General features: G+C 36.0%; 2 protein-coding genes across 2 annotated transcripts; both read right to left on the reverse strand.

The window, feature by feature from the left end:
• Positions 1 to 7256: 7256 nt before the first annotated feature.
• On the reverse strand, positions 7257 to 8261 carry LOC112780708 (protein FAR1-RELATED SEQUENCE 5-like). Its single transcript, XM_025824523.1, has one exon. The coding sequence runs from the start codon at positions 8259 to 8261 to the stop codon at positions 7257 to 7259; it is 1005 nt and encodes a 334-aa protein (XP_025680308.1).
• A 2711-nt stretch (positions 8262 to 10972) lies between these two features.
• LOC112791123 (phosphatidylinositol 4-kinase beta 1) lies at positions 10973 to 18568 on the reverse strand. The gene is made up of 16 exons (XM_025833842.3): positions 16418 to 18568; positions 16132 to 16320; positions 15939 to 15987; positions 15604 to 15736; positions 15005 to 15488; positions 14673 to 14753; positions 14467 to 14586; positions 14167 to 14236; positions 13337 to 13434; positions 13147 to 13251; positions 12600 to 12653; positions 12331 to 12474; positions 12195 to 12248; positions 12029 to 12103; positions 11849 to 11932; positions 10973 to 11774 (listed from the first exon to the last, which is right to left on the reverse strand). Exons 1-16 carry the CDS (start codon positions 17891 to 17893, stop codon positions 11673 to 11675), a joined length of 3318 nt encoding a protein of 1105 aa, XP_025689627.1. The 5' UTR covers positions 17894 to 18568; the 3' UTR covers positions 10973 to 11672.
• Between the last annotated feature and the right edge of the window lie 5355 nt (positions 18569 to 23923).

The following is a 23923-nucleotide window of genomic DNA, read 5'->3' on the forward strand; positions in this document are numbered from 1 at the left end:
AGGATTAGACGAAGGCAGTAGGAAAGCAGAGATTCAAAAGGAATGAGGCATCTCCATACACTTATCTGAAATTCTCACCAATGATTTACATAAGTATCTCTATCTTTATTTTGCGTTTTACTTATATTTTAATTATCAAAACTCCATAACCATTTTAATCTGCCTGACTGAGATTTACAAGGTGACCATAGCTTGCTTCAAGCCGACAATCTCCGTGAGATCGACCCTTACTCACGTAATGTTTATTACTTGGACGACCCAGTGCACTTGCTGGTTAGTTGTGTGAAGTTATGAAGAAGAGTGATATTACAATTGTGCGTACCAAGTTGTTGGCGCCAATGAGATCACAATTTCGTGCACCAAGTTTTTGGCACTGTTGCCGGGGATTGTTCGAGTTTGGACAACTGACGGTTCATCTTGTTGCTCAGATTAGGTAATTTTCTTCTTGTTTCAACCTTTATTTTATTTTCAAAAAGTTTTCAAAAATATTTCAAAATTTTTCTTTGTTTTCGTTTTTCCAAAAGGTAATTTTTGAAAAAATCCGAAAAAAAAATAAAATCATAAAAACCAAAAATATTTTGTGTTTCTTGTTTGAGTCTTGAGTCAAATTTTAAGTTTGGTGTCAATTGCATATTTTTAATTTTCTAAAAAAATTTTCAAAAAATTTATGCATTTCATTCTTCATGATCTTCAAGTTGTTCTTGGTAAGTCTTCTTATTTGATCCTCATATTTTCTTGTTTTGTGTCTTTTGTTGTTTTTCATATGCATTCTTTAATCCATAGAGTCTAAACATGAAAAATCTCTAAGTTTGGTGTCTTGCATGTTTTTCTTTTCTTGAAAATTTTTCAAAAATAAGTTCTTGATGTTCATCATGATCTTCAAAGTGTTCTTGGTGTTCATCTTGACATTCATAACGTTCTTGCATGCATCATTGGTTTTGATCCAAAATTTTCATGTTTTGGGTCATATTTGTGTTTTTCTCTCTCATCATTATAAATTCAAAAAAAAATTATCCTTTTCTTATTTTCCTCATAAATTTCGAAATCTTTGGGTTGACTTAGTCAAAAAATTTTAAAATAAGTTGTTTCTTGTTAGTCAAGTCAAGATTTAATTTCAAAAATCCAATCTTTTCAAAATCTTTTTCGAAAATCAAACATTTTTCATTTTTTATTATTTTCAAAAATTTTTAAAATTGATTTTCAAAATCTTTTTCTTAATTTTATTTCATAATTTTCGAAAACTTTACTAACAATTAATGTGATTGATTCAAAAATTTGAAGTTTGTTACTTTCTTGTTAAGAAAGATTCAATCTTTAAATTCTAGAATCATATCTTTTAGTTTCTTGTTAGTCAAGTAATCAATTTTAATTTTCAAAATCAAATCTTTTTAAAAATTCTTTTTCAAATCTTTTTCAAAATAAATTTCAATCATATCTTTTTCAAAAATCAATTTCAAAATCTTTTCTAACTTCTTATCTTTTCAAATTGATTTTCAAATCTTTCTCGACTAACTAATTGATTTTTTGTTTGTTTTACTATTTCTTATCTTTTTCAAAACCATCTAACTACTTTTCTCTCTCTAATTTTCGAAATTTCCTCACTCTTTTCAAAATTCTTTTTAATTAACTAATTATTTCAAATTTTAATTTTAATTTTATTTCTTTTCTTAATTTTCAAAAATCACTAACCATTTTTCAAAAACGATTTTCGAAATTCTCTCCCTCTCATCTCCTTCTATTTATTTATTTATCTACTAATATTTCTATTCTACTCATAATTCGAACCCTCTTCTCTTCTCTCTCTGTGTTCGAATTTTTCTTCTCCTATTCTTTTCTTCTTCTACTCACATAAAGAAATCTCTATACTGTGACATAGAGGATTTCTCTTCTTTTCTGTTCTCTTCTTTTTCATATGAGCAGGAGTAAGGACAAGGACATTCTTGTTGAAGCTGATCCGAAACCTGAAAGGACTCTGAAGAGGAAGCTAAGAGAAGCTAAAACACAACACTCTAAAGAGGACTTTATTAGAATTTTCGAAAAAGAAGTAGAGATGGCCGAACCCAACAACAATGCAAGGAAGATGCTTGGTGACTTTACTGCACCAAATTCCAACTTACATGGAAGAAGCATCTCAATTGCTGCCATTGGAGCAAACAATTTTGAGCTAAAGCCTCAATTAGTTTCTCTGATGCAATAGAATTGTAAGTTTTATGGACTTCCATCAGAAGATCCTTTTCAGTTGTTAACTGAATTCTTGCAGATCTGTGATACTGTTAAGACAAATGGGGTTGATCCCGATGTCTACAGGCTTATGCTTTTCCCTTTGCTGTAAGAGACAGAGCTAGAGTATGGTTGGACTCTCAACCTAAAGATAGCTGAACTCTTGAGATAAGTTGGTCATGACTTTCTTAGCCAAGTTCTTTCCTCCTCAAAAGCTGAGTCAGCTTAGAGTGGATGTTCAAACCTTCAGACAGAAAAAAGGTGAATCCCTCTATGAAGCTTGGGAGAGATATAAGCAACTGACCAAAAAGTGTCCTTCTGACATGCTTTCAGAATGGACCATCTTGGATATATTCTATGATAGTCTGTCTGAATTGTCTAAGATATCATTGGACCACTCTGCATGGGCGTTCAAATGCATCTCTTTATCGTAAGTTCTCATTCGTTTTCTCTTGGATTAAGATGACTGACTTTTTACATTATTGATTATAAGGAAACGCCTGTTTCTCGCTTGTTTTTTTTATTTTAAATCAGATGGACAGTGGTCGAAACATGGGTAACACCACGAAGTAGGTTGCGGCCACTGGGAAAGGAAATTGATGAAAATTCTAATACCCAAATGCAACAGGATTAGTAGCAATTTTGTGGATCCTTTTTTTTTGGGTATGTGAATATATGATTTCTTTGCTTCATTGATTGTGAATTTCTGTCGATGTTATTTTTGCTTCATTGTTTGTGCAACCAGGTTGGTTACTTAGGTCAAAGTTCAGGCCACTGTCTATCTAGAAACACTAATGGATGAGGTACATGCGAACAATAGTGACGATGATGGTCAAAAACCTATGCGCTGCATGAAGGATGTATGAAGACCCCATATACCCATACCGGAACACATGTAAGCTTAAGATTCAGTTATTCTACAGTTTGATGTATTAACTTTGTTGATGAACTTGTTTGTTGGAGGGTCGAATTCTGACTATAATCGTGTTTCTACGTATGTTCTTTTGGTACATGCTGATGTTCGATTGTACGGATGACTGGAGCAATAAAAAATGATGCTAAATGACCATCTTCCTTGCTTCAGGTTAGATGAATTAGCTATCTGTAATTAGTGTCCGGAGTTATTTTCCTTCTGTCCACTCTTGATGAATCGGTACGTACTATTGTACTTAGCTTTGTGTATGCCGTTAGAAAATAAGCTGTTCAAATTTTGTCCGGAGAAAACTGAATAAAAGGGGTTTTGTTTTATACTCTGAAATTCGAATTCGTCGGAATTACCAAGTGAAAATGAAATAAACGCAAAAGAGAGTAAGAAAGAAGAGGTTAGCATTTAGTTGAATGAAGGTTTGGTATAGAGTTCTCGAGTTACAGGGATTAAAGTTTGTGTATTTTGTGGTATGTACGTGTTACGGTAAATCCTAGTTTAAATTCGTTGTGATCTATTAGGGTGACTCAGAGGTCGATTATTCGAGTTTGAGAACTTTCCATAACGATCACTGCCATGTGGAAAATGATTTTCCGATTCAGACGGTGGCGATCGTTATAAAAATTTCTCAAACTTGAATAATCGATCTCTGAGGTACTCGAACGAATCACCATGAATTTGAATTTGGATTAACTGTTACCCTTAAAAACCACAAAATATCCATGCTTTAGTCCTAGCAACTCATCAATTCTGTGCCAACCTTCATTCAGCCAAACACTGATATCTTCTTTCATGCTCTATTTTCCTTTTATTTTATTTCCGGTTGGTAGTTCCAATGATATCGGATTTAACGGTTGTCTATGACCTTCGTTACAAATTACAAACTAGCAACTGATTTTGTTATATTGCTAATAGCTTAATATTAATTAACACAGAATGTCATATTAGAAATTATTCTAACACATTCTCAACTACATGCATGAGGAGGAGCCGGAGATGGAGGTACGCATTCTGTATGTCTACAATCGGTTAGTATCGGAATAGATAAATTTTATGTGTATAGTTCATATCCAAATGAATAATTGTTGGGTTTTCAAAATCGATAAAAAAATTGTTAGACAAATGAATTTTCAATCGTCTTCTATGGGATAAATGTAACATGGGGAAGGAGGAAGATGGTAGTCTTTGGTTGTGTGAATGCTGGTGCAGAGTTGTGTAGTTATTGGAATTAAAGCTTGGGTATTTCGTGGTTTTTGAATATGAAGGAGAATCTAGGTTTAGGATCTTAGTGAGGCGTTCGAGTGAATCGGAGATTGAATATTCGAGTTTGACCAATTTCCATGGTGACGATCATGACCATGTGGGAAATAATTTTCTTATTCATATAGGGGTGAGCATTATGGAAACTTCTCAAACTTGAGTATTCAATCTCCGAGGCACTCAAACGGATCACCACGAACTTAAATCTAGCTTCTCCTTTGTATTTAAGAATCACAAAGTACACTTGCTTTTATTTGAATAACTCAACAAGTCAGTTTCAGAGTGCATTCAACCACGTACTATCATCTTCTTTCTTGCTACATTTTACATTCCTTCCATCCCATACATTAATTTCATCCCCGATGGAACTTCCAAGCCCATCGGTTTTGATAGCCCTTTCCAATTTTCTATTTAAGACATTACAATAAGAAAGAATGAAGTAGGCAAAACCGACCCGAAACAATTAATAACACAAGCTTGTTATCGTAGTGTCCCCGTGAATTAACTATATATGTTGCTTCTATAATTCCGTAATGACCTTCATATGCTTAATATAAATTATAACACTAGGTTGTTGTTGTACTGTCCTTGTAAATGCACTATATCTGATGCTTCTATAACTGCTTAATGAGATTCTTATGCTTAATATAAATTGATCACAGCTTTAATTTTTTTTTTGCAAGAGGCGATCGTGGGTTTTGGGTGACTACATCGGTGAGTTGCATGTTCAAATGGCTGCATGAATCAAGTAATTATAATGTTGCAGTCTTTGCTTTCTTGAACTGTCTTCACATATACTTTTGTTATAGTCATTGTTTATTAATTTTTAATATTAGTTAATAATAGTTTACAATGTTACGGATGTCAGATGAAAACATTATGGAAACGTTCAGGCAGAAATCTCAGGAAGCAAAATCCTGCCTATTAAAGTCATGCTGTAGTCAAATAGCTATAAACAGAGAAAGATACGCTAATGTTAAAGAAATGTCTGTAGGGTTTCAAACTTTTATTGTTCCTAATGTTAAATTCTGTCAATATCTAAGATTAACATCTTCAAAATGTTATTATTCCTAATAATCGAAACTATCATATGCTCAAATATAAATGTGTTTATGTTTACGTTTTTTGCTTTATATATAACAGATTTATGAAACATAATGAATCTCTTAAAATGGTACAAGAAAAACTCGCTATATTTGAAACTACTTTCATACACAGGGCGCCATTTCTCCTAAAAAAATTTCCGATGAATATAGGAAATCCATAATAACAAAACAGATTCACAACCTGAAAGTAACAAAAGAGATTTACAACCATCGATGAACAATTCAACCTTGGAGACTATGACCTATTCAATCTAATAATTTGGTTGGTAAATCAAATGCACTAAGTAGGGAAAGAAATCCGTTAATGCAACTTTAATTTATCAACTATATTGTATAATCACAATGGTAGGAAATCCTTACCCCAAATGCAATCACAATTAACTGCAACTAAAATACAGCAATGTAAGCAAAATACATACATATTATTGAACATAATTATCATCCTAATGGACTAAGTAGGGAAAAAAATCAATTAACACAACTATAATTGATCAACTGTATTGCATAATAACAATGTAGCAACTCCTTACTCAAAATTCAACCACAATTAACTGCAACTAGAATACAGCAATGTAAGCAAAACACATACATATTATTCAACATAATTATCATCCTAATGGACATATTCACAGTTAACGTAAATAACAACAAATTGAAACTCCTTAATACCAAGCAATGGCAAATACATTGCGGTCAATAAATCAGGATAAATCATGCTTATGGAACCAAATATTTGCATTGCACTAAATTCAGAAGACTATTCTTCCAATTAGTCAAAGTGTCCTATGCATCGACACGAACAATGCCATGTACGATCCTTGTTTGTTGCCACAAGGCATTGAGGATGGTAACAGATCTCGGACATCAATATGCACATGTGGTGTGTCACATTTTTCATCCATGACATCATTAACGCATTCATAGTTTATGAATGAATGTCCCTTGTCCTGCTGTGACTCCTTCACCTGGTTATGACATCATAATCCCCAATCAGAAACCATAATCATGCATAAAAGCATAATGGTCATTCATCGCAAAGTGGTTAAGAGGAGTTTTATGCATCGCACCTGTGTTAACGAGTAGAGATTTCTGTTGAAAAATCCATTCATGGACGCGATGTCAATGGATTCATTGCTTTCATGGAGGCTCCGCTATTTTATAAATTTTTTTAAACAAGAAGAACAAGATCTTCATTAATTTACCCAGTTCATGACACGGAAATTAGTTTACATTCAAAAAAATTACATCATCAAAAGTGTTGTATTTACCCTTCCGGTTCCTCATACCTGTCGCCGTAAACTTCCTTGTTCCACCCTTTTTAAAAGGCTGCACAAACAGAGGAACATTCACATAGTTTAATGATTTTTAAAGGGACACCCACCGAAGAAGATTTTCACAGCAGGAGCGTAGTTAGAATAAACAAATCGTACCTTGGTCTTAGGTTCTGAATGGTGTTCGAACTTAACTGAGAACGACCTCGAAGAATTAGCAAACCTTTCTGGACTAAAACCTGAGTTCTTGGCTAATGCATTGCCGTCTGATCGATCGCGAGGGTTACCTTCCACACTATGCTGCATCAGATCTGGACAGCGCTTGTAGTAATGATTGTACTTGTGGCAATTAGAGCATGCTCTCTTCTTCCTCCAAGAAGACCTCTTGGAAGGGGCTCCTTTGCTTTTGACAACAAAGGGATCATTGATGCCTTCCACGTTAACATTAGGAGTTGACTTGCCTTGTTTGCGTGACTACAGGCGAATAACTAAATTGACAAGTTCAAACTGGACTTCATCAAATTTTGTAAGATCCTTGCAAGCAATATCACATAGCTTATTGCAATTCGATGCCAATGCACCAACTCGAAACTTTAAGACCCTTTCGACGTCATCGTTCACAGGCATTTCTGTGCTAATAAATTCGTTCTTTGCATTCTTTGTCCACCTTTTGTAGATCAACGAATCTGGAAACTCAAGTATGTTTTCGAACTTCATGGCACATAAGACATGACTATAGGGAATACCACGTGATTCAAACAGCTTGCACGAGCACAAGAACAGATTCTTACCTCTATCGACTTCCACCCGTCGATCTTTGGCCAGGTCTCCGAGAGCAGTCACACTGAACTCTACCTTGTCTAAGGTTGTGCTTAGTACCTTGATATTCAAAGCCCCTGCCCTTTGAATCTCATTACAAATTTCCTTGAAAATATTTCGCGTGAAATAACATGATGCAGATCTTTCATATACCTCCAACGAGGTAATCATCACTGGCTCTAAGCACTGAGACTTAAAGTCAGCTATTAATTCGTTGTTTCTATACTTCTTTAAGGCCCTATCCAGGTTATGCATGAAGTCAATGAGGGTGTTCTTGCGATTAATATAAAATCTTATGAGAGAATTTATACCTTCGCACTGTGATGTCGTCCTTATGTAACCGAAAAACTTATCCCAGAGGAAACAATGGGACCATATCGCACGAGTTTCGTACGTCTTTTCTATCCAGGTACTCCCAACAAGGTTGTGCTTATCCAAAATGGCTTCCCATCTCCGATCAAAGTCTCTGTGGTCGTTGTTGTCGTATATAAGACCCTTAAAATCCCGCAGCAAATTAGGATTCTTTATAGTTTCACATGCATTTCTTTGCAGATGCCATCCGCATAACCGATGGGTCGCATCAGGAAGAACATTCTTGATTGCATCTCGCATGGCAAGGTCTCCGTCAGTTATTACTGCTTTAGGACTTTTCTCACCCATCACTTCAACAAAGGTTTCCAACAACCACTTATACGTCTCTGTGGTTTCGTCGGATAGTAGGCCGGAGCTGAAGATAACAGTCTACCCGTGATGATTGCATCCGGAGAAAATGACCAAAGGCTTATTGTATTTATTCTTCCTGTAGGTTGAATCAAAGGCAACAATATCTCCAAAGCAGTGATAGTCGATAATTGACTGCCCATCTGCCCAAAAAATATGTTTGAGCCTTTCGTCACTAGTGAACATATACTTTTCAAAGAACAGCGGATCGTTGTTTGACTTCTCAATCAAATAGTTTATTGCCACATTGGCATCCCCATTTTTAACTTTTGACCGACGATAACGATCAATGTGGTTGTACAAATCTTTGCGTGTGAAGCCAGCATGACGATATCCACCCTTCTAGAACGCAATATATCCCATAATATAGCAGGTCTTGACACCAAAATTATGAAGATTTTTCACTTGGACTTTATCAGTGACAGTGAGACGACGATTGGGCGAAACCAGATGTGCAAATTGGGGTGGCGTCAGATCGTGGTTGTAAGATTCCACAAAACATGATACCTTCCATCTACCGTAGCCGTAGTCAAGCTTTACCCTAAGCCGAGCTGGACACTTGGTTCGCGTTAGTGACCTTGCCTCCCTTGATCTATCATCCAGATCAAGATACCTCATATTCCTCCAACCCTCTTTGTTGCAAACAAGTTACCTGCTAATGATTCTACCTTGATTATCACTAACCACGTCGTCCTTCCTCATTACAAATCCATGCCAACAAGAATAAGCGTTATAAAATTGGAAAGCCTCATCCTCTGTCCTAAACTCCAGGTTCTAAATATCCTTCACCATTAAATTCGCTATTCTTTTTACACCACAAACTTCTTCACTCTTGCTAGTAGAATCCGGCGAATCCACATCGTCGTCTTCAGCATCATCTTCTGCATTCGGTTGATAATCGAAATCATCACCCAAATTATTATCAGAATCATTCTTCACATCATCCTCGTTTCTTGACATAATTTTACCCCTACCAAAATTCAAGTTGGTGAATCAAAATGTGAATAAACAGAACCAATGGCAGCAACTACATAAAGCTAACTTAAACTCCTTAAAAAAAACTACAGTCACCGGAACCAAGGCTACTTAACCTAAGCCAACTGTTTAAGAGTCCAGTATAACGTTTTAATTTTAATGCCCCAAACCTAGCCACAGCATACAACTGGCAAATGTGAATTAAAATCCTAATTCCAGAACCTAAACCCAACACCATAAACAGAGCAATGTTTAAAAGACAGAGACTTCCATTAAAATTAAACTAACCTCCACTATTAAAAAAATTTGAAATGGAGATACTTTGATAACAACCGAAGCTTGAAATCCAATGAGTAAAGAATCGAACTTCTGGAGGGAGACAATCTTAATTAAACACCCGCACGTGATACGTGGCCGACTGATAAATGTGGATGGTAAATCCCTTCCACCTGCAACAGCTTGTTCGCGATCAGATGTAAACCTACTAGGTTCACAAAATTCACAACATGCAAGCACACAGAGGTCATCCTTCGGCGTCACCTAAGTCGACGCCAGAGCCCAGCCGATGGAAACAGAGTTCCAGTGATGGCTCCTGCAACCACAGATAATAGAATGAACCTGTGGTTGAAGTGAAGAATAGAAAATGAAGAGGGTTGGATTAGTGGTTGTGTGCCTAGGTCCTGGGGTTGAATAACGTGTTGGAGAGTATAGAACGAAGGCCAAAAAATGAGGGTTTGGTCACTAATGGCTATGTGCCTTCTTTTTCTCAGAAATGCATGTTGAACTTGAGGAACAAAAAGAGGGTTTTTTGTGTTGAGTCAATTTAGAGTGTAAAAATTTTAATTGTAAATTTTTTTCAATACATTATACAGTATTATTATATAACAACTACTCATACATTACAATGTAGTATATTCATGCTATATATTTATTATGAGTTTTGACTTTTACAGTACATCAATTAATGAACCTTTAAAAATTTTTCTTAATCGATGGTTGTGATAATGACACATAAGTAAGGGTAACTTACCCACAAAATTAGCATGAGTTTGAAAGAAATTACCAATAATTAGACTATATGTTTATTTAATGTTTTAATCCTTGCCTGGTTAAACGATTTGGCTTAGACTTATTTGTCAACTTTCTAGTTGAAGCATTTTTTATTTACACCTCTTTTCATCTAAAATCCCACCGGATTTGTCAAGTTCACCGGTTGAACTTAACCCATATAATTAAACCATACTATACTCTTACTACCAAGTACCATCACTGCCAATGTTATTACGACCCATGGTTCAAGACTTTTTTTTTTTCTCAAAAGCATTTTTTTTTTCTCAAAAGCATCCAATATCTTGTGCATGGAAGTGGGCAAAACATGAAGGTTAAATTTGTATTTATTCTTTGCTGCTTACATTAAAGGCACCATGCTTGTGAGTAGTTTGGTTTTGGTATATATATAATGTCATTGAAGAAGAGGAGAAAATGAGTAACATGGAAGAACTGGGCAAGTAAGTTTTTTTAATTTTAATTTTAATTTTTTTTTTACATAAGAGAGATAGGTGGATGTATGAGTTCCCAATTCCACATTTATCAGTAGTGTTGGTGTTAGCCCGAGTTAGAAAGAGAGAGAAGGGGGAATAGGACAGACAGACAATGCAAATACAAATCCCTGGCAATTTGCATGAAAACCATATTAATGTATATCACATTATAATATCATTTACATATATTTCACCAATTTAGTTTCCATTTTAAAATTAAATATTGCAAACAATGCAGCAACATCATTAACAAATTTCAATTACAACTTTCGGGTGTGAAGTATTGAAGAATCAAATCTGGGACGACAGATGCGTTGAACAGCTAAGATCATTACCAAAAATAACAGAGTAGTTGCCCAACACCGTAGACCTGCCCACGATTTCTTCCATGAAAGGGTCATGCAGAAGAGTGTGCTGGCCCTGCATCTGACTCTGCATGAATCCGTAATTGCACCACGTAGCAGTCTCAACATCCAACGTGAATCCGTTCTATTCCCCAAAAATATCTGTACACTGTGTACTATCCAAACGCCTAGGAGGCTCATGCAGCTTCTTTCTCCAAGTAGCAGCTTCATGCACATGAAGATGTAATGAAAGAAAAGATAATATAAAAGACCCATGATTCAGCAAATTTGGCCTGGTGTACTGTTAACTTATTTTGGTTCTTAGAATCTTCCTCCTATCAGGAGAAAAGAGGTTGCTGCATGCCACTACCTATTATCCTTCGCTCTGTCAAAAACCTCAAAAGTGTCTCCACTGAGAATCAATTGACACACCAGCTGTGCAAGCTTGGTTAAAAATGGAACAAGCAAGTGATCATTATTAACCTATTATCTCACAATATTCCATTCAAAACTTTCTGGTAATAATCATACTGCCGTGTCCTCCACGCATCCAGACTACTGCTAATAAGTGAAAGCACCAAGGAGACACATTGCTGCCAGAAGGGAAAAAAAGGTTAAAATCACATCCAAAACACTGTAATTATGAAAGAAATGTTATTATTGGAACCTCTTCTGTTAAACTCAGATGAAATCGCTTTCGTAAATTCTGTATTGTTCTTGCACCACCTTTAAAGCATGGAAAGCCTGAATCCTGATTCCAACATAAGCGGAATTTTTTAAGAATGAAAGAAGTACAAACCCAATATGAATTGGGAGTATTACTGAATGAAGCTAACATTTATATTACCTGCAACATCTCGACAAGAAGAATAATTCGCTCAGCATGCTTGCGGCAAGTAAGGAACCCTTGAATGCATAAAACCTGGGTAACATGACAAAGCAAGCAGACAAATTTAGAGCTAAGAATAGCATATGCAATTTGAAGTTTCTCAAAAGATTAGTTTCATTAGCACCTTGAAGTAATCAAAGAACTCGCTTGGAACACCTTCAGCATCAGAATCCATAACCTAGCACAATTATATTATTGTGAATTTGTGAACAATGTTATAGAATCTAATACCCAATGAAATAGATATATTTTAAGTTTACCTCAAGAAGCTCTCGGGTTAACTTGAAAGGTGCACTTTCAAAATTAACACCACCAGGTGAGTTGGAAAGCATGAAGCCAAAATCAATATGTATGATGTGACCTTCTTCATCCAATAAAAGGTTTCCATTATGCCTATCCTTCACCTGAATAGGAAAAAGCGCATAAATGAGAAATAGAAAGAATACAATTTTGATAACAATAAACTGCAAAATATTGCTAAAACTCTCATTGAAATAAGACAAGGACCAGTCACCAAGGGGCTTCAAACCTGTAATAGGTAGCACACAAGGGAATACCCAGCCATACTCTCGACAAAGTTCCTCTGAAACAAACAAATATACTATCAAGGTAAAAAAGGAAAGGGAATCATCTCTATTTTTAACACAACAAGGTGCATCAAACAAGTTAGAATCAATAAAATGACGAAGAAACAGTTTATGCCAAGGATTACAAATTTACAAGAACTTAAGTGATAATTTTAATCATGGTCCATTTTCCTTTACTTGATTGTGCAACGAGGCAACTTTTTCATGTAGTTTAGTTAAAATACATCAAGGGAGGAAGGATAGGAGTACTGCTAAATAACCAACCAAAACAATTGGTTCCAGTTCAGCTCTTTTCTCGAAACAAAAACATCAACCTTTCCAAGAAAATGTGAATTTAGTGTTACAAAATGAGAGAGCAAAAGGGACATACAAAACAAAACATGATACATAGTAATGAAACCTAATTAAGAAGTTAAGAAGGCATTAAAAATCATAAGATAGACAATTTCTGTCAACAGCAACATTATTGTAATTGCATCTGTAAATTACCTGGGCAAGTTTGAAACTTGGAGAATTTTCTTGATACTTGGCATTGAAGAATTCACGCAAACTTGAGATGTTGGGATGTCTACTTTTGATTGAATGTAGAGAAGCCTAAAAAAGCACAAATTCTTTTAATAATGAAGACAAAAAGTTAATACATTTCAACAGATTTAAAGTGGTGTAAGCTGAGAAATACCGTATCTGGAATCGTTTCAATCAGAGCCGTATACGAAGAAGTACATAAAACTTCATAAGGGCGCAACCAAAGAGGTAGTCCAGCTTCTTGGAAAATATCTGGCAACAAAATCCATCAATTTATTAAGCAACATGTTATGAACATACCCAGACAAGACTCAGCATCTTAGTTCAAACTTAATGAGAATGAGCTAAAAATAAGATCTCATCTCAAGCAATTATCACCAAGTTAGAGGGTGTTAAGTTACTACAATGGAACTTCAGCTGATATCTACAAACTGATATCATTTATTGTATAAGAGGAGCTTACACGAGTTTACACTGACCTGTTTTGACTTTTGACAAAGTCAACAACAGAAGTCTTGTTCACTAAAGGAAGTCAACTATATGAATCAAACAAAAGCATTGCAATAACTAATAAGCTAACAACTAAGCCTTGAAAAAGGAAATCAAGATGTAAGTCTTTTCTATGGTATGGTTGTCGAAAGGTTGTTTGTTTGCTAGAACAGAGTAAAAACCTGTTCTGGTGTTTCAAATACCAATAAATCTTCCTCCAGCCTAAAAATGGTAGGTAACTAACTAAAGGGAAAGAAAATGAAAAAATGCCTTGGTCAGGAACTTTGCTGTTTAAATATCTTGATATTTTCTCTTTCCTTATTATTTATTACTTTGAGGTGCAGTTTGGGAAATGCTCACAATTTGAACATCAATTGAGAAATGGATTTACCAAAATTGGAAGATTGCAATATAGGAACAAAATGGAACAAGAAAATTAAACTATAAACATGAAGGAGGGGTAGGGGTGTAGGAAAGATCTGAGAGATCACCTACCATAGAAGTGAGAAATAAGTTGAACAGCCAGATGTTCCTGTCTACAATCATCACCACTCTTTACAATAACCTATGGGAAATGCAAAAATTGTACTGTAATGCACAAACGATTGGTAATATAAAGCACATATTCCAAACTGAAAAAGTGAAGAAATCTAGAACAAAAAAACAACCACACTTTACATAATCATAGGTTGTACATCATTTTTATGTTATACATAAATATTTTACAGTTGGTACTTATGATTGAGTTCATGTGTACATATGAAGCAAATTACTTTGGTTGAAAAATGCACTTACAGATCGCAGATCCCAACCAGGTAACTTCCCATTTTCGGAAGCTTTGCGTATTCTCTCTTTCTTCACCTCCCAAAGTTCACCAGATAAGGCGTCACTAGCTTTGGGAATAATTCCATTAGCCTGTTAGGATGAATCAAGTCATATATGACAACTACATGTTGCTAATGTCAAATAATTAAAACAAAACCTTAACAACAATGTCTTACACTTGGTTGTGCATCAGATGAATCTTGACCAGAACTTCTCAAAGGGAGTCCAAGAGGTGCTTCACCTTTTGCTGCCGCAGCCTGCCAAAGATTCAAATGTTGATACCATAACATTTTCTCATAATTATGATTAAAAAAAAAAATATTAAGGTGGCTTTGCCAACCATTGGTTTCTTTCATTATAGGCTGCGCAAACATAACAACTAATCATATATGGCAACACAATTCACCTTTGCCAATTCTGACACCAAATCAAGGCTCTTGGTAGGTGCTTAGACAAAAGTATTGTAAATGGTGGCACTAATAACTCTAGAAACAACATAAAAGCTCACCTTTACTTCCTCTATTGCAATTGTACTTGGAACACGGCGATGTTCCTTCCTCCGAGGTTGTGCTTGATCCTCAATATCTTCCAATCTAACCCCAGGATCAGCTGTCAAGACTACTCGTACCCATTCCAAATCACTGTCATGTCCTGCTTTTCCCTGTACACCCTTTCTGTGAATTGAAGCAATATTTCGACTACTTCCAGGTAGTTTAGCCAATTCAGTCTTCTCTGTCTGTCGAGGCAATTGTTTCTCCACAGAAAGATTCACACTAACAAATTTATTTTTTGCCTCGGGTACATGGGTCATTGCCTGATCAATTGCTTGAGCAGTAGATCTTGACATCCTATCGTTGCTATTTCGATATGCTTCTTGTGCTGTCCGTAATGGATAAGCCCAAGGGGGTGGCTTGTGCAATAGAGCATCTCCATTTGCCAAAGGAATTCCACCTTGGGAAAGTTTCTGGGAGCTAGATGCCTCCTTGGAATTGCTACAGCAAATAATTGAGAGAGAGAGAGGAATATATAAAAATATGCTTTTCAATTTACTTTACTATTTATTAATTTTTACAATGCTGAATAGTATTATCCAAGTACAAGTAATACCTTGGAATTTCACATCTCAAAACTTCAACACAGATTAGGTAAGGTGCCTTCTCTCTAGAATTCAAGAGAACAGCTTCATCTTCAGGTATATGCAGCACACGATACATGCCCTTTCCCAACGGAAAACATACTCCTAGGAACATATGACAAGCAAGATTCATATAGATGTAAGAAGATAGTTGAGATATACATATATAGTAAGCAAAGGGAAGCAATGTAACTTAATTGCCACGTCTTGGAAATAAATTTGAACTTCGACTGGAAACAACTACAAATAGAAAAATCCAAAGCATGAGGTGAACTTCAGATATATAACACATGTAGTTAAGGATTACCTCCATTGTTCTGAGCATCTGTTACATGTAAATTGATCTCTACAAGTGACTAGAACATAATAACAAAAAATGTGTCAGAAACATTGAAATGGAAAAGGATCAAGGACATATCTAGAATACAAACATATTTGAATCTCTATAAAAATTAGATGAAGAAACTAGAAGGCATTGAATAAAAATGTAAGAAAAAAACCTCACGCAGAGCACTTTTTCGATCTTCAATTGGAAATACATCCACTAAGCCATATGATGTCTCACATAATGATTGCACAAACTCCAGCGAATCATGGTAAGCTCCTTTGCGAAACTGAGATGCACTAAATGGTAGTGGGGGCTTTGTGGTTGATTTTTCATTTTGTTGCTTTGGTGATCCAGGATGCTTCTGCCAAAGTAATATGATAACCCCAAAATGAGACATAATAATGAAATATGTCTGGAACTAAACCAAGTGATAATTTATAAACAACTATTCAACAAACCTCTTTCTGCTTCTTTGATCCCAATAACTCTGAATCTTCTATTGATCTGTCACGATCTTTAAATAATTTGCGAAAAAAATTCTCTGTACCTGGACTACTCTCAAACAAGCCACCTTTATTGCCATTTTCATTGGCGGGACTACGTTTAGCATCTTCTGGGTGCACCCGAAACAGTCTTTTGAACAAGGAAAACTCGAAAAGCTCTTCTTCCTCACCATTGGCAGTGCCCTCTTCAGTTTTATCGTTTGTATCTTTCTTGTCCTCAAATTTATCCTTGAAAAACTTCCTGATAAACCCTTCTTTTTCATCTTCTTCCACAGGTTTGACACATTTCTCTTCAGAATTAGCAACTCCGTCATTTCTATCACTCCCCTCCTTTCTATCTTCAGATTTCTCCCGGAAAAACTTTCGGAAAAGCCCCTCTTTCTCTGCATCTTCAATTGTTTTAGTGTGACTTCCATCCTCAGAATCATTCTTGCTATCACGAAACAATCTCTTAAAAAATCCCTCAGAACTTGAGGTCAAATCCTCATCCTCGCCTCTATCCCTCAATAGTCTTCGAAGGAAACCATCCTTTTCAGAGTCTTCTTCGTCACCCTTACTATCCCTACTGCTTAATAACCTTTTAAAAAAATTATCCTTTTCAGAGTCTTCGTCATCTTTTTCAGATGACTTCCGAAAGGAAAATGCATCTCGTATTTTCTGGCCTAGCTCGTCCTCACCTTTGCTATCTTTTAGAAGTCTCTTGAAAAACCCATCCTTTTCAGAATCATTATTGTCTTTATCCACTGACTTCCTAAAACGCAAAGCATCTCTAAACTTTGGACTTGGAATAAGCTTCTTAAATATCTTGTTCTCATCAGGAGATAAAGGATTGCCATCCTCTTGCACAATGTTCCCCGAAGGAGGTGAGAACGATAAAGACTTCTGTGACGGCGGGGAGGATGTCAGAGACAAAAAGCGGGATTTCGAAGACAGTAACCTATTCAACTTGCCTCCAGAACTCGGAGTCTCGGTTTGAGGGCGAATCAAGGGAGGCCACTCGCCCATCAAGGTGGCTGCAATCTGGCACTTCTCCATAACCCTACTAATCCCTTCATTGTCATCAGAATCCTCAAGCTCGGCCAACAAGAACCAATGCACCTTCAAAGCAATCTTAAGCGACTTGGCGCACACATCTATGACAAACTTATCCAAGGAGGGGCTGGGCTTGTGTATCATCATGTAACATACTTGGAACAAATAACTCTCAATCCCCTGCAAGGGAAGAGTATACATTCTATTACAGAGATAATCACGCACCCCGGCGTGATCATGCTTGTACAAGTAGCTAACAGCAATCCACTCACAGAAGAAATCCGAGTCAAAGAACCTGATGAGCCAGCCGTTTTCACTTGACTCACCGGTGATGTTCGACCTCGACGTGATTTCCCTGGGCTCATCAAAACCACGAATGAACCCGAGTAGCCTCACCATTCTCAATTTACTGTCATAAAAGGGAAACCCTAATTTCAATTGGATCGGATTCAAAACAACAAAAGCATGCTAGTTCTACTTCTACCCTTCCCATATAAACCCTTAAATCCGCTTAAACCTTCGCCCAAAACCCTAATCCTACATAAAACGAGGATACAGCTCTCACCAGTTGTCTACCTCAGGTGCCTATCACAGAACCCGAGTACCAAGAAACTGATCAGAACTTCTTATGCCCAATCATGCAACTACAGAGCGGCAAGTCGCTTCTTGTGGAGAAGACCAAGAGCAACAAAAACAGAAGCTAGAGATGAAGCAACCAGGGAACTCTTCTTGCAACAGAACTTAAACTTGGAAATGGAGGTAAGGAAGATTCCAAAGCAGCGACGAGAATGTGAATTTTGATTCTGCTGAGTGTGAAGCACCGTGGAATCGGATCGGAGGAGGTAGCAGAGGATGATCTGTGTCTTTCGGCAGCTTAATGGAAAAGATAGTGTTTTAGAAGAGGGGAGTGGCGGTGGTTGCGGTGGGGCTGTGGTGGTCGTTGTTGCTTTTTGCAGAGTGTGAAAGACGACGCAGGTGACGTGCTAGTTAAATTTGAAGTTTGATTGTTTGAACATTAAAATTGTCACAAAAATACGTGAATAACTTGAAAGCTGCTAAGATGCGCATAGCTGTAAGATGCGCACTAGATGGCGCGTGGTATTTATTAATTTTATTTTTTATCTTTTAATTTTGGTCAACCGTGTAAATATAAATTAATGGGCTAAATATAAATAAAATAATTGGGCCTAGATTTCACGGACGTTATGCTTCCGCTTTACATGAACATTAGCACCGCTACTTTATTGCTTGGTAGATGCATCAATTTTTTTCGGACCCTGACCTCTTTTCAGCCATCGACCTGATACCCGCCTATTGGGCTTCCATACCATCATCTTTTCTTTTCGTTTATGGTCTCAACTACCAAAAATTCTATCATGGGCTCGCTCTTCAAATTTTTTTCTCTCTTTTTCTTCTTCTTCTTCTTGGAATTGTTTCTGACTTTCTGTTGTTGAATCAGGAACCATTGGGATTGAGTTTTGGGGATGAACTGAACTGGTTTCTTTTTGTTCCTGCGATTAGGATATGATTTTGGAATCTGAATTATTCTAACTCTACCTGACAGTTTGAGCCTCTGGAAAAAAAAAATATGTTTGGTACTACAAAGGAATTAAGATTCAAATATCATGATTTCCATGTCTATATTCTGTAAAACTGTCTAACATGTGTTATTTGGCTGTGTTTTCTTTTATTCGTTGCCTTTCATGATTTGAAAATGGCAATATGCAGGAACGAAACTGTTGATGAATTTGAAGAATTAGGATTTACACAGGAACTTTGGCATTTATCGAAGAATTGCAACAAGGTTTGGTTGTATGTTTTTGGTCACTCAAAAGAGTTCTTCACTTAAAGGATGAAATGAAAATAAAGAATTCTATTTCAATTTAGGATTATTGACATTTGCAGCATTTTTGCATGGATCTTTTTCCTCTAGATTGTGCCATTGTGGTCTCTGGTTGTCTGAATTTGTTCTTTTCTCCTCTGTAGGGGTGGGCGGGTAGGGGCGGATTTTTGCTTTATCCGCCCCACTTCTACCTGCGGGTAGTAAAATGTTAAACTCTAACCATCTTTATGGGTATCTGTCCCGCTTCTATCCGCCCTAATAATTATTAAATCCAAAAAATAAAATAAAATTTTAAAAATTATATAACCATTATTTATATTCATAATATAAATTAAAATAAAAATTTAAATATAATACAATATTATTAATTATTTTATATATATTACATATATTATATATTAAAAATACATATATTTATATATCTATTATATATACCGGGGCGGGTTTAACCTAAACCCGACCCAGCCCCGCCCCGCCTAAGACCCCGTCCCGCCCAAGAATCTGTCCCGCTAAAATCTGCTCCGGTGCGAGTGCGGGTAATTACCCGTCTCGAACAGATAGAAACGGGATAGATACCCGCAGGTTCGGATAGTGTTGCCACTCCTACTCCTCTATTTGCCTTGGATTATCACATTTTGACCTATAGTACGGCCTGAGTCCTTTAATAATGAGTTATATCTTATTTGGTTTCGTTCGTTTCGATTAGAATATGGCCACTTGTAACTATCATAAAACTAAAATACATCAGATGCTTAAATATGTTCTTCAATTTTAAAATTATGATCTATCTATCATACTAATTGTTTGAATAATATTTTAGCTGACAAAATAATATTAACTTGTTGTAAAATAAATAAAATAAAATATGTAAATAGATAATTTTAATAATAATATTCATCACATCAATATCTCACACTAATAAAAATGTATTAATATTATATATATTAATATTTATATACTAATACCCAGAGAGAGAAAAAAAATAGACTTTATAATATTAAAATATATAAAAGAAGAGAGGGGTAGAAATATTTGTTATTGCTGTGTGTTATTTTCATAGGTTTAATCTTCTATTTAAAGATGTACATAGGATAGCTTCTTCAAAAGCTTATTAAATGTACTCTTCCTTGAAAAATATGAACCGCCCATCATAAATGGGCATCCATGTAAGTAATTTTATCACAGCACTCCCTTTTGGATGTCCATTTAGGATTATGCCTCGTTAAAACCTTACTAAAGAAAACCCAATGGGAAAAACTTTAGTGAAGGGAAAAGAGTACAAAATCCTTTGTAATGGGGACTGCCTCATTAAAAACCTTGTCAAGAAAAACCCAATGAGAAAAAAAACTTGACCAAGGGAAAAAGAGTACAGTCTCCCCTCTTGTCGACATCATTTGTCTCGAAATCGGCACATCCGAATCTCATGTACCAATCTTTCAAATGAGGATTTTGGGAGTGATTTTGTGAATAAATCTGCCAGATTGTCACTTGAGCGGATCTGTTGAATATCAATTGTCCCTTGATTTTGAAGATCATGAGTGAAGAAGAATTTGGGAGAAATATGCTTCGTTCTATCACCTTTGATGTATCCACCCTTAAGTTGAGCAATGCATGCTGTATTATCTTCAAACAGAACAGTTGGAGCTATCTTATGATCAATCAGTCCACATGATGACAGAATATATTGAATCAGACTCCTCAGCCAAAAACATTCGTGACTAGCTTCATGAATCGCCAGTATTTCGGTATGATTAGAGGATGTTGCAGCAATCGTCTGTTTCGTGGACCTCCATGATATAGCTGTTCCACCATATGTAAACATGTATCCTGTTTGAGATCTCCCTTTATGTGGATCAGACAAGTATCCAGTATCTGCATAGCCAACTAATTGTGACTTGGATCCATAGGGATAAAACAATCCCATATCAACTGTTCCATGAAGATATCGAAAGATTTGTTTGATTCCACTCCAATGTCTTCTGGTTGGAGAAGAACTATATCTTGCTAGTAAATTCACCACGAATGATATGCCAGGTCGCGTATTATTAGCAAGATACGTTAGCGCTCCAATGCCACTAAGATATGGTACTTCAGGACCAATGATATCTTCATTCTCTTTTTTAGGACGGAATTGATCCTTTTTCACATCCAAAGATCTTACGATCATTGGAGTACTTAATGGATGCGACTTATCCATATAAAATCTCTTCAAGATCTTTTTTATGTATGTTGTTTGATGAATAAAGATCCCATTTTTTGTATGCTCGATCTGCAGGTCGAGACAAAATTTAGTTTTTCCAAGATCTTTCATCTCAAACTCTTCTTTTAGAGTTTTTATAATTGTTGGAATTTCTTCAAGAGTTCCAATGATATTTAAATCATCAACGTATACAGCAATTATAATGAATCCAGATGCAGTTTTCTTTATGAAAACACACGGGCATATATCATCATTCTTGAAACTGTTTTTTTGGCCAGATACTCAGTAAGACGATTATATCACATTCGTCCAGATTGCTTTAGACCATATAAAGATCTTTGCAATTTGACTGAGTATAACCCTTGTAAATATTCATTGGATGGTTTAGATATCTTTAGTCCTTCAGGGACTTTCATATAGATATCCCGATCTAATGAGCCGTATAAATAGGCTGTTACCACATCCATTAAATGCATATGCAGTTTATGATATGCAGATAAATTGACCAAATAACGCAATGTTATCGCATCCACTACAGGGGAATACGTTCCTTCATAATCTATACCGGGCCTTTGTGAAAAATCTTGTGCCACAGATCGGGCTTTGTAGCGCACAACTTCATTTTTCTCATTTCGTTTTCTCACAAATACCCATTGGTATCCAACAGGTTTTACATCTGCAGGTGTACAGACTACAGGTCCAAAGACTTCATGTTTTGCAAGTGAGTCTAATTCAGCCTTCATGGCTTCTTTCCATTTTAGCCAATTATTTCTTTGTCGACATTCTTCGACTGATCTTGGCTCAAGATCCTTATTTTCATGCATGATATTTAATGCCACATTATATGCAAATATTTCATTGACAATTGTCTTATTTCGGTCCCATTTCTCTCCTGTAAAGACATAATTTATCGAGATTTCGTCATTTTCACAATTTTCAGGTACCTAAACGTCTTCTGGCGTTAAAACTATATCAGAATTCTGGACAACTGCAGGTATCTTTACTATGTCTTTTTCAACAGGGATTGTATTTACCTCTTTTCTCTTTCGAGAATTTTTGTCTTTGGAACTGACAGGCCTACCACGCTTCTGGCGTGTATTTACTTCGGTGACAATTTGTCCAACTGGGACATCAATTCGAATTGGGGCATTTTTCGCTGGTATATACGACTTGGTTATCCTCTTTGTATCGGAAAATATATCAAGCAATTCATTTGCTATTCTTTGCAAATGTATAATCTTTTGAACTTCTAGTTCACATTGCCCTGATCGAGGATCTAAATATATCAACGATGATGCATTCCAATTAAGTTCCTTTTCAGGAAGCTTATTCTCTCCCCTAATGTTGGAAATTTTGATTCATCAAAATGATAATCCGCAAACCGGCCTTTAAATACATCTCCAGTTTGTATCTCAAAATACCTCACTATAGAGGGAGAATCATATCCAACATATATTCTCAATTTTCTTTGGGGTCCCATTTTGGTGCGACTAGGTGGTGTAATGGGAACATATATCGCACACCCAAATATTCTTAAATGGGAAACATTTGGCTACTGGCCAAAAGCTAATTACATAGGAGAGAACTGATGGTAACTCGTTGGCCTCAATTGAATAAGTGCTGCGGCATGTAAAATGGCATGCCCCAAACCGAAGTTGGGAGATTTGTTCTCATGAGTAAGGGTCTAGCAATTAATTGGAGGCGCTTAATAAGTGATTCTGCTAACCCATTTTGTGTGTGAACATAAGCTACTGAATGTTCAACACTTATTCCATTAGCCATATAATAAGCATCAAAAGCTTGGGAAGTAAATTCACCAGCATTATCAAGACGAATTGCTTTGATTGAATTTTCTGAAAATTGTGCTTTTAATCTAATAATTTGAGCCAGTAATCTCGCAAACGCCAGGTTGCGAGAAGATAATAAGCACGCATGTGACCATCTCGAAGATGCATCTATTAGGACCATAAAATATCTAAAAGATCCACATAGTGGATGAATACGTCCACATATATCACCTTGAATCCTTTCTAGAAATTCAGGGGACTCAAATTCAATCTTTACTGGTGATGGCCTTAAAATTAACTTTCCCTGAGAACATGCAGCACAACAAAATTCACTAGTTTTAAGAATCTTCTGGTTCTTTAGTGAATGTCCATGAGAGTTTTCAATAATTCTCCTCATCACGGTTGTTCCCAGATGACCCAATCGGTCGTGTCAAGTTATGAAATCATTTGGGCTAGTAAACTTCTGGTTTATAATGGCATGTGATTCAATTGCACTAATCTTGGTATAATAAAATCCAGATGAAAGTGAGGGTAACTTTTCTAATATAACCTTTTTATTTAAATCATGAGTTGTGATACATAAATACTCATGATTTCCC

The sequence above is a fragment of the Arachis hypogaea genome, chromosome 3, assembly GCF_003086295.3.
Source record: "Arachis hypogaea cultivar Tifrunner chromosome 3, arahy.Tifrunner.gnm2.J5K5, whole genome shotgun sequence".
Lineage (NCBI taxonomy): Eukaryota > Viridiplantae > Streptophyta > Magnoliopsida > Fabales > Fabaceae > Arachis > Arachis hypogaea.